The sequence below is a fragment of the Pelophylax lessonae genome (genome assembly GCF_965119305.1).
Source record: "Pelophylax lessonae genome assembly, chromosome: 4".
Lineage (NCBI taxonomy): Eukaryota > Metazoa > Chordata > Amphibia > Anura > Ranidae > Pelophylax > Pelophylax lessonae.
In genome coordinates, this window is record NC_138771.1 from 675,982,378 (window position 1) to 676,000,484 (window position 18,107).

Here is an 18,107-nt window from a genome sequence, read left to right on the forward strand (position 1 = left end):
CCTCCCATTGTCCACACTACATTCTCTGGAAGATCTCCCCCCACTGTCCACACTACATTCTCTGGAAGATCTCCCCCCACTATCCACACTACATTCTCTGGAAGATCTCCCCCCACTGTCCACACTACATTCTCTGGAAGATCTCCCCCCACTGTCCACACTACATTCTCTGGAAGATCTCCCCCCACTGTCCACACTACATTCTCTGGAAGATCTCCCCCCACTGTCCACACTACATTCTCTGGAAGATCTCCTCCCACTGTCCACACTACATTCTCTGGAAGATCTCCCCCCACTGTCCACACTACATTCTCTGGAAGATCTCCCCCACACTGTCCACACTACATTCTCTGGAAGATCTCCCCCCACTGTCCACACTACATTCTCTGGAAGATCTCCTCCCACTGTCCACACTACATTCTCTGGAAGATCTCCCCCCACTGTCCACACTACATTCTCTGGAAGATCTCCCCCCACTGTCCACACTACATTCTCTGGAAGATCTCCCCCCACTGTCCACACTACATTCTCTGGAAGATCTCCTCCCACTGTCCACACTACATTCTCTGGAAGATCTCCCCCCACTGTCCACACTACATTCTCTGGAAGATCTCCCCCACACTGTCCACACTACATTCTCTGGAAGATTTCCTCCCATTGTCCACACTACATTCTCTGGAAGATCTCCACCCACTGTCCACACTACATTCTCTGGAAGATCTCCCCCCACTGTCCACACTACATTCTCTGGAAGATTTCCTCCCATTGTCCACACTACATTCTCTGGAAGATCTCCCCCTCACTGTCCACACTACATTCTCTGGAAGATCTCCCCCCCCCCCCCCACACTGTCCACACTACATTCTCTGGAAGATTTCCTCCCATTGTCCACACTACATTCTCTGGAAGATCTCCCCCTCACTGTCCACACTACATTCTCTGGAAGATCTCCCCCTCACTGTCCACACTACATTCTCTGGAAGATCTCCCCCCCCCCCCCCACACTGTCCACACTACATTCTCTGGAAGATTTCCTCCCATTGTCCACACTACATTCTCTGGAAGATCTCCCCCCACTGTCCACACTACATTCTCTGGAAGATCTTCCCCCCACTGTCCACACTACATTTTCTGGAAGATCTCCCCCTCACTGTCCACACTACATTCTCTGGAAGATTTCCTCCCATTGTCCACACTACATTCTCTGGAAGATCTCCCCCCACTGTCCACACTACATTCTCTGGAAGATCTCCCCCACTGTCCACACTACATTCTCTGGAAGATCTCCCCCTCACTGTCCACACTACATTCTCTGGAAGATCTCCCCCACTGTCCACACTACATTCTCTGGAAGATCTCCCCCACTGTCCACACTACATTCTCTGGAAGATCTCCCCCCACTGTCCACACTACATTCTCTGGAAGATCTCCACCACTGTCCACAATACAGTCTATGGAAGATCTCCTCCCATTGTCCACACTACATTCTCTGGAAGATTTCCCCCCACTGTCCACACTACATTCTCTGGAAGATCTCCCCCCACTGTCCACACTACATTCTCTGGAAGATCTCACCCCCCCCCCCCGTGCACTCTACATTCTCTGGAAGATCTCCCCCAACTGTCCACACTACATTCTCTGGAAGATTTCCTCCCATTGTCCACACACTACATTCTCTGGAAGATCTCCCCCACTGTCCACACTACATTCTCTGGAAGATCTCCCCCCCCACTGTCCACACTACATTCTCTGGAAGATTTCCTCCCATTGTCCACACTACATTCTCTGGAAGATCTCCCCCCACTGTCCACACTACATTCTCTGGAAGATTTCCTCCCATTGTCCACACTACATTCTCTGGAAGATCTCCCCCCACTGTCCACACTACATTCTCTGGAAGATCTCCTCCCACTGTCCACACTACATTCTCTGGAAGATCTCCCCCAACTGTCCACACTACATTTACTGGAAGATCTCCCCCCACTGTCCACACTACATTCTCTGGAAGATCTCCCCCCACTGTCCACACTACATTCTCTGGAAGATTTCCTCCCATTGTCCACACACTACATTCTCTGGAAGATCTCCCCCACTGTCCACACTACATTCTCTGGAAGATCTCCCCCCCACTGTCCACACTACATTCTCTGGAAGATTTCCTCCCATTGTCCACACTACATTCTCTGGAAGATCTCCCCCCACTGTCCACACTACATTCTCTGGAAGATTTCCTCCCACTGTCCACACTACATTCTCTGGAAGATCTCCCCCCACTGTCCACACTACATTCTCTGGAAGATCTCCTCCCACTGTCCACACTACATTCTCTGGAAGATCTCCCCCAACTGTCCACACTACATTTACTGGAAGATCTCCCCCCACTGTCCACACTACATTCTCTGGAAGATCTCCCCCCACTGTCCACACTACATTCTCTGGAAGATCTCCCCCCACTGTCCACACTACATTCTCTGGAAGATCTCCCCCCACTGTCCACACTACATTCTCTGGAAGATCTCCCCCCACTGTCCACACTACATTCTCTGGAAGATCTCCCCCAACTGTCCACACTACATTTACTGGAAGATCTCCCCCCCCCCCCACCATCCACTCTATTTTCTCTGTAAGCCCTATTTTCCCCACTTTCTATACTATATTTCCTTGAACCTCTCCTACCTCCTAAATTCTGGTTCTTTGTCTCCGGCAGGTCAGGGGGTGGATCAGACAGAGCAGAACATGGAGGTAAAGCTGAGGAATCTGAGTCTAGAAGTGGACTCCAAAATGGAGAAACTGTTCCAGAATGGTAAGATGGACCTCTGAGGGGTGACACTATGTGACGGGGGTCCGGTCTCCTCACCTAATGAATGTTCTTCTCCTCTAGTTTCCAGGATGATGGAGAAACTGACCAACACTGAAACCTTCATAAAGGACATGAGAGGTGAGGTGGGGCAGAATTGAAGGGTGCAGGGTACATGCTCCTACAGGTGAAAAAACATAATAAAACATAATTCATACTGAGAGACTGTAGAATGTGATCCATCCAGATGGATACAAGCAATTAGGATAAAAGGGATTTAAAGTGTTTAGCAAAGATGAGCCAGTGGTTTGAACCCAATGTTACAAATCTCAGGATCTGTGATCTATGTAAGCATGAAACACTATTCCCACCACTATTCCCACCACTATTCCCACCACTATTCCCACCACTATTCCCACCACTATTCCCACCACTATTCCCACCACTAATCCCAAAAACTGAAAACTGAAATATCACCCAGTGCAATATCAGCGAAAACAACTCAAATAAAAAAGTTCAAAACAAAGTCCATATACAGTAGAACTCAAAAGGAAAATGTTAATCGCAAGTGCATTTCCACGGTACTCCGGTATTTTGGCGTTACTGAATCTTTCCACCACACCACGTGAGAGCATGCCACCACTTCCCCATTAGGTATAGACTCACCGGATTGATTTGCCCCACACTCTCATATTTGGCATTGTGGCTGAAGTCACTTTGGGTGGGGGGGCAATGGAACACAGCTTACCTTAGAGAGTTTGAGAAACCCCTGTCACAGATTCCCATGTACCTTTTATTTGTCTATTAGGGGCACAGGGTGACTGAGAAAATGATGAACAACTACTTAATAGACACTGAGAATTTGGTTTGGATTACTTCAAATGGGACAGTAATATTTATCGAAAAAATATCCCCTCAAGAAATATATGAAGATTTAATCCCACTTTACTCTGTGAGACCTATAGCCTGTTGTAGACCGTGGCCATAAATTCTGTGACTCCTGAATAATCAAAGCATTGCTTAGATGTGCATTTAATGGTTAATTGTGTCACCTATTTTTTGTCTGTCTGCTAGTATTGTGTCCCCTCCACCTAGGCTGGTTTAAGTGACCAATTAATTAGCTCAAGTTAATTAAATCATTGTCAGCTATTAGTTGCTTGTGGGAAAGTAGTATACTGTTTGTGTTGGTTGTTCCTTAGATATGTTAATTAAATTTCTGTACACAATTTCATCTGCATATGATAATGTAATCAGGTACCTTACCTGGTGGGGTATATATTCGGTGTGAGTTTGTTCAATAAAGAGTTCCAGATCTCATAAAAACTAAGTTGTCATCCAGTTTTGTATGATATGCGGCTATAACATCTGATATCTATGTTCAAGACTGGAGAAAGTGGTATACTGACAGAATCCCGGTGTGGGTCAGTTCTGTCACATTGGTGGCAAGCGGTGGGATGCCGCCTGCAGTCTGGGACATTCAAACCTCCACTGGGATCAAAGGTTCAGATAGCAGGAGAGGAAAGGTACAGATACCAGCCGCCATGGAAGAGGAATTCGGAAGGAGGTTGCAAGAGATGCGGATACAGCACAGGGGACTGTGTTAGAGAAGGTCCTGCTAGGATGGCATGACACAATCCACTTGGAACTCTGGGAGGAAGCGCTAGCCGTAAGCAGCGACACCAGGGAAAAATCCTACCCTCTTTCCAGGAAAGGTACTGGTCATAGTATGAGGTGGGAATGGTGTTTTTGGGGAGACAACCGCACAAGAAATGGAAAGCGGAGTTAAGGAGGCTGGTCAAGGCGGAGATGTGGTTGGATGAGAGTTACAGAGCTCTCCACTGGTATGTAACCCAAGTGTGCCCATGGACAGCAGATGACAGCCAAACGGAAGGCTTTGGCTATGGTGACCTGAGAGCTGTTATTAGAGAGGCTGTCTAAGGACCCCAACTTTGGGAGTGATCTGGAGTGGCGTTTGGAGCGGGGGTGGAACTACCAGGGTCGCAGCAGTTGCACTTGCGACTTGGCCCTGGAGTTTCACCTCTGAAGGGGGGCCTGACCTCCACCACCTCTGCCTCTTACTGATCACACCCCCCTCGCCACAGATCTCATCCCCATCACCTCTACAACAGAGGTAATGGGGGGGGGGGGTAGAGATGAGATCAGTGGTGGTGGGGGAGGATGGCACTGCCACTAATCCCACCCCTCTCACCACCACTGCTGTCACCTTACCACCACCCCTGCTACCACTAATCCCACCCCCTCACCACCACCAGCGCTGCCACTAATCCCACCCCCCTCACCACCACTGCTGTCACTGATCCCACCCCCCTCACCACCACCTCCGCTGCCACTAATTCCACCCCCCTCCCCACCGCCACTAATCCCACCCCCTCACCACAACCACCGCTGCCACTAATCACCGCCCTCACCACCACCACTGCCACTGATCCCACCCCCTTCACCACCACTGATCCCACCCCCTGACCACCATCACCACTGCCACTGATCCCACCCCCCTCCCCACCGCCACTGCCACTCATCCCACCCCCTTCACCACCAGCCCTGCTACTCATCCCACCACAGCTGCCACTGATCCCATCCCCCTACCACAGCTGCCACTGATCCCACCCCCCTCACCACCACCACCGCTGCCACTGGCCACCCCCTTCACCACCACCACTGCCACTGATCACCGCTCTAACTACCACCACTGCCAATGATCCCACCCCCTTCATTACTACTGCTGCAACTGATCCCTCCCCCTCACCACCACTGCCACTGATCCCACTCCCCTCACCACCACCATCACTGCCACTGATCCCCCTCCCCATTATCACCACCATCACTGCTACTCATCCCATCCCACCACAGCTGCCACTTATCCCATCCCACTGCCACCCATCCCATCCCACCACCACCTCTGCTACTTATACCATCTCAACACCGCTGCCACTCATCCCATCCCATCACTGCTGCCAGTGCCACTCATCCCATCCCACCACCACTGCCACTTATCCCATTCCATCCCCCCATCACTACCACCACTGCTGCCATTGATCCCATTCCATCCCCCCATTACTACCACCACTGCTGTCACTGATCCCATTTCATCCCCCCATCACTATCACCCCTGCTGCCACTGATCCCATTCCAACCCCTCATCACTACCACCACTGCTGCCACTGATCCCACTCCCATCACCACCACCGCTGCCACTGATCCCACCTTCCCTCCCCACCACCACTGTCACTGATCCTACACCCTTCACCACCCCCGCTGCCCCTCATCCCACCTCTTCACCACCACCACCACTGCTACTCATCCCATCCACCACAGCTGCCACTAATCCCATCCCCCAACCACAGCTGCCACTGGTAACCCCCTTCACCACCACCATCACTGTCACTGATCACCCTCTCATCACCACCACTGCCACTGATCCCACCCACTTCACCACCACTGCTGCCACTGATCCCACCCCCTCACCGCTACCACCACTGCCACTGATCCCACTCCCCTCACCACCACCACTGATCCCACCCCCCTCACCACCACCACCACTGCTCCTCATCCCATCCCACCACAGCTACCATTGATCCCATCCCACTACCACCACCGCTGCCACCCATCCCACCACCACTGCTGCCACTTATCCCATCCCACCACCGCTGCCACTCATCCCTCCCACCACCGCTGCCACTCATCCCATCCCATCCCATCCCATCACTGCTGCCACTCATCCCATCCCACCACAGCTGCCACTCATCCCATCCCACCACAGCTGCCACTGATCCCATTCCATCCCCCTATCACTACCACCACCACTGCCACTGATCCCACCACCGCTGTGACTCATTCCAACCCCATGCTCCAGGGGGCCCATGCCTCACACCTGTACACCTGAATAAGAGGGGTGGCGGGGCGGCATATAGAGGATCCAATCCCCTCTCTGCTGCAGGAAGAAAATGGAGGGGATCAGTTCCTCTATATACCACCCCTCCTATCCAGGTGTACAGGGGTGATGCATGGGGCTGGGTAACCCCGGGGGGGGGGGGGTCAGGGGGGCCCTTCATGGTTTCTTGCAACGAGGACCTGAAGGTTCTAATTATGCCTCTGGTTTGGAGGAAATCTTGGAATACAGAAAACAGATTCTGAATGTCTTGGAAGTGCACTGAGCACTGGAAGATTTGGAGTTTCTAGCCAATCAGGAATGGGAGCTGGAGATCGCCTATGGACAGCTGCTAGACTCTGCTCAGCAACCGGTCTGGGCTTCCCTTGCCTAGGACTAACCAGAAGTGTACCAGCCGACAGTTCTGAAAGCCTGGCGGAAGTGTCGGCAATTGGTTTGCTTTGCCACCTTCCACCCACAGTTAGGGATGCGGAGCTCTTATGGCGGATGCAGCAAGTGTTGACTGACCTTGACGAACCTGTTTCTGCACAGGCAGTGGTGTATTTAGGTTTTGTGCTGCCCTAGGCCTGACTAAACTTGTGCACCCCCTAATTTACATATGACCCACCCTTCCTGTAAAGGCCACGCTCTTTACTGTTTACGACCTGCCCTGTCATCTGTGAACCACAGACCACAAGTCTATCAGTGCCCATCAGCGTAGCCTCATCAGTTCTCACACATTCAGCCTCATCAGTGCCCATCTGTGCAGCCTTATCAGTGCCGCCTCATTACTGCCCATCAGTGCAGCCTCATCACTGACTGCTTTATGGGGGTGCCAGACCGATTTGACTCCTGGACTCTGCCCTCTCGCCCAAATCACCCCATAAGACTGGCACTATATTAAAAGTGTAGCGCAAGCCGGCGGAGACCCTTTTCGTGCGGGAACCGGGAGGAGGCTGTTTATTTTTTTGTGCAGGGTGCAGCTTTTTTGCTGCCCCCCTGAAAAGTGCCGCCCTAGGCCTGGACCTTGTTGGCCTAGGCCAAGATACAGCACTGTGCACAGGATGAGCTTGGATGGAGGAATGCGTCTGTCCAGCAGCTGGATAAGTTGTGTGAATTGACTAAGGGGGAGGGGTTGTCCCAGAAGTGTTCATCTCCTTGTGCTTTGTGTTTGAATAAACAGTTTGATTCTGGTTGACTCCAAAACTTGTACTGTCTAGTTCTTGGGGAAACAATAGCCAGATTAATGGATCCCGTGTTCCAGAGCTTAGGAAGCAGGTTACTGGCAGAGATACCCAGTCTCGGTGTCTGGATTCCGTCACACAGTATATGACAGCTTCTGGTTGGTAACGGTTACTAGGGAAGTGGCAGGTCCTGACACCCACTGCGTTCCCACCAACCGTTACCATCACTGGCTCCATTGACTTACATGACCAAGAATCCTCAGCCACATAAGCAAAGGGGAGGGGATAGATGCCCACATTGGGTCACTAGCTTTATTTGGCCTATAATGTCACCACTATCCCCTCACCTTTCCTTATATAGCTGATGATAGCTTGGGAGCTGTCATTTGGTAAGGAGTAGCGTCGAGATCAGTCTGATTTTTTATTTCAGTGGGCAGCAGGCATCATGACTGACAAAAGATTTATTTATTTTTTAAATAAATTAAGGCTTGGTGTCTTTATTCACATTTTTTGGAGTAAATAAGGGTACTATGAACCTTTTACGTTTTCAGGGAGAGGGTTTTATCTTGGGGTGGCTCCTAATTTTTGAGGGGGCTTCGAGATTTCGATAAGTCCCCTGCCTCTAGACCCCACCAAAAACCACAGAGCCAGGGTTGCTGGGAAGAGGCCCATGTCCTCCTTAACATAGGGACAAGGTGTTTTGCAAAGGAGCCCCACATTTTAAAGGCAAGTGGCCTGGTATGGTTCAGAAGGGGTGATGCATGTTCATCCCTCCTATCCTGGCCAGCTAGACTCATACCCGGGTTAAGGGTCTAGTACGTTTTTAGGTGGAACCCAATAAATTTTTATTGCTTGGGATATACCCATAAAATCTATACCAGACTCAAAGGGTCTGTTATCTATTTTTCTTTTTTACTGTAGAATGTGCTACAAAGAAGCTTTTTTTTTCTTCTATGTCTGCAATGTAATTTGGCCGCCATTTGATTTCAATGAGATTCTGGTTTGGCACTCGAAACCTCAAAAGGCCGAACTCTTGCTCAAACCGAACCCAGAGCGATTCCAGTCTTCTTCCCTAGTGTTTACCACAGGTGTCTCTATGATCATGTAGGTGAATGAATGTACAGTAAATGTTTATAATGGTTTTCTTCTCTTCACAGCTGCCAGTGTAATTACTAAAATAAATGGGATGGAGGCATCTGTGAACCGAATTTTATCTGATGATGTAACAGGTAATCGTACGCTCCAAGATTAGACATGAAATATGTATTTGGGGGAGGGGGAAGCAGATCATTATTACAAAAAAATCTCCAACCATTAACCCAACTTCGGACTCTAAAAGGAGTGGGAATCACATGGGGCTGGGAGTGGTTTTCTGGAATATGGGTGTTTGAACACTTTTGGGCTGTGCTTGGATTTCTCAGTACAGAGGCCTAATCTTTTCTGACTGGAGACAGCAAAATGTTGGAGAACATGATATAGTTAGGTGGTCCAGAAGTTTGATTAATTTGGGGACGCAAAGGCGGCAGCCGGCAGCAATTGTCCCAATTATTAAGCCCAGCTTTGTGGGTGAAATGCATCAAAGGAAGAGGTCCCAGGCTGAGCCTTTTTAAAGGGCACAGCCTCTTGATTTTTGTTTTATAAGGGCTTTTCTTGCCCATTTTTACTAAAAGAAAGTTCCATAAAAACACAAAACATGAGTTTTCCTTGCAGAGGTGTTTTAGCCAAGCAATTTTATATAAAACAAAAAAGTAATTCAACCTTCTAGCTTACACCTTTAGCACTGCTTCTCTGGCCTTACTTCTTAGGCCCCTGTCTGTCTCTTACACTTACAGATGGTCTTCACATATGCTTGGGCCAGCCCCTTGCTACTCTGGCTCCCACCTTTCTCCAAAGTGGATCCCTCCTGACTCCTGGGAAATTACCTCCTGTCTGCGGGGGTGGAATCCTCCAAATTCCTGGGAAACTACCTCCTGTCTGCCGGGGTGGATCCCTCCTGACTCCTGGGAAATTACCTCCTGTCTGCCCGGGGTGGAGCCCTCCAGGCTCGTGGGCAATGACCTCCTGTCTGTCAGGGTGGAGCCCTCCAGACTCCTGGGCATTGACATCCTGTCTATCAGGGTGGAGCCTTCTAGACTCTTAGGCAATGAACTCCTGTCTGCTGGGGTGGAGCCCTCCGGACTCCTGGGCAATGACCTCCTGTCTGCCAGGGTGGAGCCTTCCAGACTCCTGGGCAATGACCTCCTGTCTGCCAGGGTGGAGCCTTCCAGACTCCTGGGCAACGACCTCCTGTCTGCCGAGGTGGAGCCCTCCAGACTCCTGGGCATTGACATCCTGTCTGTCAGGGTGGAGCCTTCTAGACTCTAAGGCAATGAACTCCTGTTTGCTGGGGTGGAGCCCTCCGGACTCCTGGGCAATGACCTCCTGTCTGCCAGGGTGGAGCCTTCCAGACTCCTGGGCAATGACCTCCTGTCTGCCAGGGTGGAGCCTTCCAGACTCCTGGGAAATGACCTCCTGTCTGCCAGGGTGGAGCCTTCCAGACTCCTGGGCAACGACCTCCTGTCTGCCGAGGTGGAGCCCTCCGGACTCCGGGGCAATGACCTACTGTCTGCCAGGGTGGAGCCTTCCAGACTCCTGGGCAATGACCTCCTGTCTGCCAGGGTGGAGCCTTCCAGACTCCTGGGCAATGACCTCCTGTCTGCCGGGTTGGAGCCCTCCAGACTCCTGGCCAAGAACTTCCTGTCCACCCAAAACCCTAGTCAGGGCTCTCCTAAAGCCCAGCACACACCTGACCAAATAATGTGCTGGTGGTTCTCAAAACACGTACCCAGGATTGGAGATTTTTTCCCACCCAGATCTCTATGAAAGGCTCCAACCCAGGTCCCAAACCAGCCTTTACCTACTGATAAGGAAACTGAAAAGGCAGCTTCCTCTGAATGATACAAATTCCCTGTAGCCCCTCAACCATCCAGGCGATGAGAATCATTAACTCTTTTCACACTGCGGCTGGGGCACAGAACTCCCACTATGTTTATATTAGGATTAGAGCTTGGGGTAAGGTTAACGTTTAATTCCAGGGGTTAAGGGTTAAGGACTTTTTAGGCATGAAAAAATTATTTTTTTTCAGATGTAAACCTTAGTGGTGGTGGAATTGGTACACCCAAAACTACCAGGGAAAAGTTATTCTGCAGAAAATGAATGTCTCTTGTATGAGTTCCATTCTGTAGAAAGGTCTGAGGGACATGTACAGTACATAGCAGACTGAGATGACCCTCTCTTTTTCTTTTACCATAGTTTAAGAAGACACTCTTTCTATTGCAGGTTCCATATCCAATGACATCCAGAGGATTCTGGGAGCCTTGGCGAGGCTGACAGAGGAGATCCGGAAAGGGAACAGTAAGTTTATTTAATTTCAGGAATCAGAACATTTACTCACCAAACTTTCATTTGCCAGAACACCCTCAGCTCAGATTGGTTCTTGGTCTATAATTAGCGTTGCTTTTCGGGGGCCCTGATATGGATACTACATCTGTACAGCCTTCAGATGTGTCTTTGGAGTTTGGTAATATTTCCAGCCACAGGGCCAGTCTGTAGTGACTCTATGAAGTAATGGGCAATAGGTTAATGTTTGGGAGTTTATTTCATTCCTCTGTTCACTGACGTATTTCTCTTTGGATTGGTTTATTATTTCCTTTCTGTGATAGTCTGTAAGGTTAATTGCTGGAATTGTTGGGTGTATAGAGAGCTAATTGGTTAGTGAGGGTGTTGGGTGAGTAGGGCGTTGATGGTAGGACGGTAATGTTAGGTGCAAGGGTACTAAAGGGCTTTTAGGAATGTTTGGTGGTAGGGATATGAATGGGTTGTTTGAAGTGTTGAATAGATGGGGTGCTGTCGGCATATTGGAAGTGTTGAGGTGTTGGGTAGATAGGGTGATGATGGGTTGTTGAGAGTGTTGGGTGAAAAGGGTGTTGATGGTATCATGTGCATGTTGGCTAAAAGGACACTAAAGAGTTTTTGGGAATGTTTGGTGGAAGGGGTTTGAACGGGTTGTCTTAAATGTTTGAATAGATGGGGTGCTGATGGGTTGCTGGAAGTGTTGGGTGCATGGTGTGCTGATGGGTTGTTTAGCATGTTCAATGGATCATTTTCTGAAGGGTTTTTGGGATTGTTGGGTGGATGGGGTACTGATGTGTTGCTGGGAGAACTGGATGGATGGGGTGCTGGTGGGTTGTTGAGAGTGTTGAATGGATGGGCTGTTGACGAGTTGTTGGGAGTGTTGGTTGGATGGGGTACAGATGTGTTGCCAGGAATGTTGGATGGACAAGGTGCTGATTGGTTTATAGGACTGGTAGATAAATGGTGTGACAGAACCATCCAGCACCCTGCTTTGATGCTTCCGTTAGTATAAAGCTTCCTCCAGTTTAGACATAGGAACCAGATATGATAGCTGAGCATACAAGACTAGCCGACAATAACTTGTACATGCAAACTGGAACTCCTTATTGACAACTCACACAGAATTTATTTAACACACAATCAGATGAGGATTTGATCATATTACTCTAACAATACAAATTGTAAACAGGAATACAATTAACATAGCTAAACAACAGCCAATATATACTATAAACATTAAGCTAATTAAACAACTAGCCACCTAGGTGACTCAGTGCCTTCCCAAACAATATTGTGATTAATTAGAGATCCCAGTCCAAGAACATTACACATCATCATACATAAAAAACACATAACATCACACAATACTTCCAATTTTAATCTTTTCTCCAAGAGATGGTCAGACAGACAGAAACAATAGGTGACCCAATTAAGAATTAACAAGGGGGGAGACATACTTAGCAGAATAAAACATAACACCTGAATAAACAGGCTATAGCAGGAGACCATCAGCACCAGGTGGCATTAGCTGACGATATTAACATCTGCACTGAGTCTCACAAGTTAAAGTAGTCATTGCTGGTAATAGGGCATCTAGGCCCTAAATATGGATATGGATGAATATAGATTCCCAGAGTTTGTGTGTATTGTGGAGATATGAACTTGAATCAGACACAAGACCACTCCAAGGGTCCCAAAGAGTAGTGCTCCCTTAAAAGCAAGAGCCCATAGTCCATAGGCAAGAGGCCACACTGCAGTCCCCTCCAAAAGCCCTTGTCCTGTCTGGGTCTGTCACAGATGGGGTGCTGATGGATTATTTGATGTGTTGGGGGGATGGGGTATTGATGGGTTGTTGAGATTGTTGGGTGAACGTTGTCTTGGGAGCAGTTGGTGCAAGTTAGTAAAGCTGTCTCCAAATGGCACACAAGGCTTATCTGGTTTCTGGGTCTCTGTGAACAATTATTCATTCAAGGTGGAGGTATGTGTGGCTTTTTTAGTGTAATTACCAAAAAACCCCACACTTGTCTTTTCCTTTTCTTCAGGCTCTACTGATCCATTGTGTGAGGTGGGTTGGACACACTATGGCCTCAACTGCTATTATTTTTCACATCGTGGGCGGTCATGGGAGAACGCAAAAAAAGACTGCGAGACGAAGAAGTCTCATTTGGTGGTCATTAATGGCGAAGAAGAAAATGTGAGTATTTCATTAGCCCCATATGACCTGCCTGTATCTCCACTCAACTGACCCTTGGGTCTGCCATATCTCCAAGGAAGGATTATACTTAGATTTAGATGTTCTCTGCACGCACATGTCTACAGAATGTTGTGATTGGCTCAGTGATCTCTGTACAGCTCTGCTGTATATGTCAGAGCTATATCAATGTATAATAATTATAGTGTGTGACTGTGGGGGATGGGACATCAGAGTGTAAGCTCCTCTGGTACAGAGACTGATGTGACTGTGGGGGAGGGGACATTAGAGTGTCAATTTTTGTTTATTAAAAATCTCACAAGCATAATAAAAACATATTTACATATATACAAAACTAAATAAATATATAAACAAAAATAGCTTACATCAGCATAGAAACAGAAAATTGTTACTATCATGACTAAACTCAACAAAGCCCTAACCTCCACCTAAACCCCCCCTCAGGCTAAGAAATGATTACACATTTATCCCATGCATGCAGCCTTTTTTCAAAAATTAAATCTTATAAAAATCTAGAGGATGTAAAAGGACAGAAAGAAAAGCCGCACACCCAGAGACTGACAGACAGCAGCTACGGGGACCTGACATTCCTCCACGCCTTTGCCCAGGCTCCCGGTCGCGACCTGTCCTTCTCAAGAACCTGAATCTTCCCAACCTCCCCCACAATGTTGTGCACCACTACCTCGACAGGAAGGACTTTTTTCCGAGTGGAAACCTGACACCGTGCATTCCATGTGAAGTAACGGACTATTAAGCTAACTAGAAAAAGTGTCTCGAAATCAAAATCCCGAAGTTTCTCAAAACACCCGTATGACCACTCCGCATAACTTAAGCGGGAAAGGAAAGGGATACCCAGAGCCCCACCCACCCTACTTATAGACTTCTATATTGAAGGGGCACTGAAGCAAGAAATGGTTCATAGTCTCCTCCACACCTCCACACTCCACTCTTGGATAACCACGGTTCTCCGGCGAGCGATGCTTCAAGTTGCCCTTCACATAGAGCTTACCATGTCGGACCCTCAAGCTTTTCACTGGACCACCATACTCCCAACTTCGCAGAAAAGGCCTAAATCAGGACTGAAAAATACCAACCCACCCAGGCGGTTCCTCTGCCCTCATGTTACCAAAATTATGTTTCAAAAACATCAGAGAAGCAAATACCACTGGGTTGACCATACCTAAGCCACCCATCCACCTGGGAAGATAGGTTACAGACCTCTTAATGAGATTCAGTTTGTTCCCCCATAACAGCTGGAAAAAACAGCTGTAGATCCTTGCATAGAGAGACACTGGCAAAATGCAGACAAAGCTGACATACAGAAATACTGGGATCAGATAAGTTTTAATTAGCTCAATCCTTTCCCTGTAAGAGAGTTTTCATTCCTTCCAGCTGGCAACCTTGGCATCGGCATCTTGTAGCCTGCTTTCCCAATTTGCAAGGCAGTAATCGCCGGGACCAGATTTGATGCCTAAAACTTTAATTTCCTGTCAGGGCTCTGGGAAGGTGTCCGGAAGCTCAAAGCTATCGCCTTCTTCTCCCATCCAAAAAACGTCACTCTTATCTTGATTGATCTTTGAGCCAGATGCCTCAGCATACTGCTCCATCACTGAGACCACCTCCTTTGCCTCCTCTGTCCCAGAGATGAAAACAGACATGTCATCAACATAGGCCACAACCCTCAAAGGGGCTCACCAGGAATGCCCAAAGGCACCCCCCACAACGGTCCACACTCTAATCTCCTGATGAAGGGATCGATTGCAAACGCGTATAGCAGAGGACTCGAAGGACACCCCTGACGCACACCTGAGCCAACCTCAAAGGGCCGTCCAATCCAACCATTCACAAACATGAAGCTTTCAGCTCCTCTGTACAAAGTCTTTAGCCAATCAATAAATCCCCCCTCCAGGCCATACTTGCCAAGAAGCAACCATAGGTTCTCATGATTGACCCTATCAAAAGCTTTTGCCTGATCCAATGCCAGCAGGTACTTCCCCCAGCCTGCAGCCCTGCATCGTTCCAGGGCCTCCCGGACAGCTAACACCGCTGAAAAAGTGCTTCTACCCTGAATCGAACAGTGCTGGTGGTGAGAAAGTAGATTGCCTGCTACAGACGATAAACGCCAGAAAATGATTTTTGCCAGTATCTTCCTATCAACATTAAGAAGGCTAATGGGCAGCCAATTCTCAATTCTCGAAGAATCTTTACCCTTTGACAGAAGAATAACTGCAGATTGTCGCATGGAGGGAGAGAGGGAACCCTCTCTCAGACAGCCATTAAAAACCTCCACCAAAAACGGGGCCAGAGTAACCTTAAAATGCTTGTAAAACTCAGCTGTCAATCCATCTGGCCCAGGCAACTTCTTAATGGCAAGCTTATCAATAGCCTTAACCACCTCATCTGCAGTGATGTCCTCTGCCAAACTCACCAGAGAACTGCCATTTCCCAGTCCTGTAATAGAATCCAAAAAACCTGACATGCCTGCCCGATTAAGGTCCCTCCTGCCCAGGAGGTCAGCATAATATGACCAGGCGATTTCCAGGATCCCCGACTTGGACTTGGTCAAGGAACTGGTACTGTCAACCAGGCCTACAACTGACTTAACTGCTCTACCTTGTTTGCAATTCTGGTAAGGGTCAGGCGAGTGATATTTCCCATAATTCCTTTCCAGAACCAAAGAGGCATGCCTGTCATATTGACACTCCCTGAGCAAGAGTTTAACCTCAGAGATCACCACTGGGTCTCCATTATTCGAGACAAGCCTATCAAGCTTCCTCCACAAACGCTGGTAGGTGACATACTTATCAAGCTGTTTATTTCTTCCTATAGCCTTGAAAAACCCAACAATCCTTCGTTTTGTAAGCTCCCACCACTCTGACTTACTGCTGCAAAAGTCCATGATTGATACCTGTGCCTGAAAAAAATCCTCAAAGGATTGACTCACCTTCTCATCGTCCAGGAGTGCCGAATTCAGCTTCCAGGTACCCCTCCCTCTAGGTGGTATATCAGGGCTATATAGAGTCACGGACAGAATACAGTGATCGGAAAACTCCACCGCCTGACACACTGGTGCCGAGAAGGCAGAGTTCCCCTTTAAAAAAAACCTATCTATCCTACTCTGACTACTACCTCGCTGAAAAGTGAATCCCGTGTCGTCTGGGCAGCAGTGAATGTGCACATCAACCAGACCTGCCTCCCTAGCTATTTTGTTTAAAAAAAAGCCATCACAGTCCAGCCTGGCTCCGGTACCTTTCCTGTCCTTAGTCCTAGTGACGGTGTTGAAATCACCACTGAAGACAACTTGCTGGGCTGTAAAAAGGTTTGACCTTCATGAAGAGGCATTTCCTGTCCCACTTTGTCTGGGGCACATATATGTTAATCAGGCGCAGGTCCTGCCCCTCCATGGAGATGTCTAAGACCATGCATCTCCCCATTTCTACCTCAATAATCCGCCGACAGGTTACCATGCCGGAAAAAAGTACCGCAACTCCAGTGTAAGGCTCGGCCGCAAGAGACCAGAAGGAGGGCCCACGCCGCCACTCCCTCTTTGCTAGATGAATATCGGCCAAACTAGACAACCGGGTCTCCTGCAAAAAGAAAATATCAGCATCAAACCTTTTGAGCAAAAATAAGGCCATGTTATGAGCACTTACTGATTTTATACTGGCGACATTAATGGTCGCCACTTTTAAAGGAGTGGGAACCGCCATCAGGATGATTGGGGTACACGTTTCTTAGCCTGCTTACCCCCTTCCCTACCTGGAGACCCTGCACGCTTCAGTGTCCTCTGTGATTCCTCCTCCATTGAAATCACAGACTCATTACCCGAAGAACCTTCACCCTCCACCTCAGAAAACACCTCAAACTTATTGGACACCTCCACCTTCCCAGGTACAGGCACAGGCACATCCTTTTTCTTCTTCTTCCCAGACTTTCTTTTTGCCTCCAACCACACCATACCTTCATGAGACAACTCTGACTGTAAAGCCCCCTCCCCCTCCATTCCACCATCACCCACAACATCATCCAACCCACTCACTCCACTCACCGCAACAGTCTCCCCCACCCTTCACCCCAGCACCCCCACCATCATTCACTCCATCCCCCTTCGCCTCTCGCCCTCCAGTCCTCAGACGCCGAGGAGGGGGGGGGGGTCGGTTGGTTCAGCTCCCTCCACAGTCCCTACTACTACTAGGGAGACTGACACAGGAGGATCAGACACAACATCCACTGACACCGACTCAGGGGGCACGACACAAGGGGATGACACAACATTGGATGGACCATCAGACACTGATTGCACTGAGACAACAGGGACAGAGACATTGGGGACCCCTGACACAGCCCCCCTCTCCTCTGCCTCCTCCATGTCCAGGCGAAAAAACTCTTTCCACTATAGCAGACTGATTGTGCAAGGCCTCAGGGCACTGACTGTACGCATGCCCAAACTCATCACAAAGATTGCATTTGATCTTACTGCAATCCTTAGCCAAATGCCCCAGGCCCTGACACAGAGAGCACTTCATCTCTGGACATGAGGAGGCGAAATGACCCCGAGAATTGCACTTATTACAGAGCTTGGGCTGGCCAGGGTAAAACACAACAATCCTATCCTTCCCAATGAAGGCTGAG

At 48.8% G+C, this 18,107-nt stretch overlaps 1 protein-coding gene across 2 annotated transcripts in view; it reads left to right on the forward strand.

Moving 5' to 3' along the window:
- Window positions 1-18,107, forward strand: part of LOC309553408 (C-type lectin domain family 10 member A-like) — a 78,946-nt gene that overhangs the window by 11,838 nt on the left and 49,001 nt on the right. For both annotated transcript variants that reach the window (XM_082254589.1, XM_082254588.1), the window contains exons 4-8: window positions 2,708-2,803; window positions 2,882-2,938; window positions 9,028-9,099; window positions 11,189-11,263; window positions 13,306-13,457. In XM_082254589.1, the coding sequence (XP_082110715.1) occupies window positions 2,708-2,803; window positions 2,882-2,938; window positions 9,028-9,099; window positions 11,189-11,263; window positions 13,306-13,457 (452 nt within the window). The remainder of the gene's footprint in view (window positions 1-2,707; window positions 2,804-2,881; window positions 2,939-9,027; window positions 9,100-11,188; window positions 11,264-13,305; window positions 13,458-18,107) is intronic.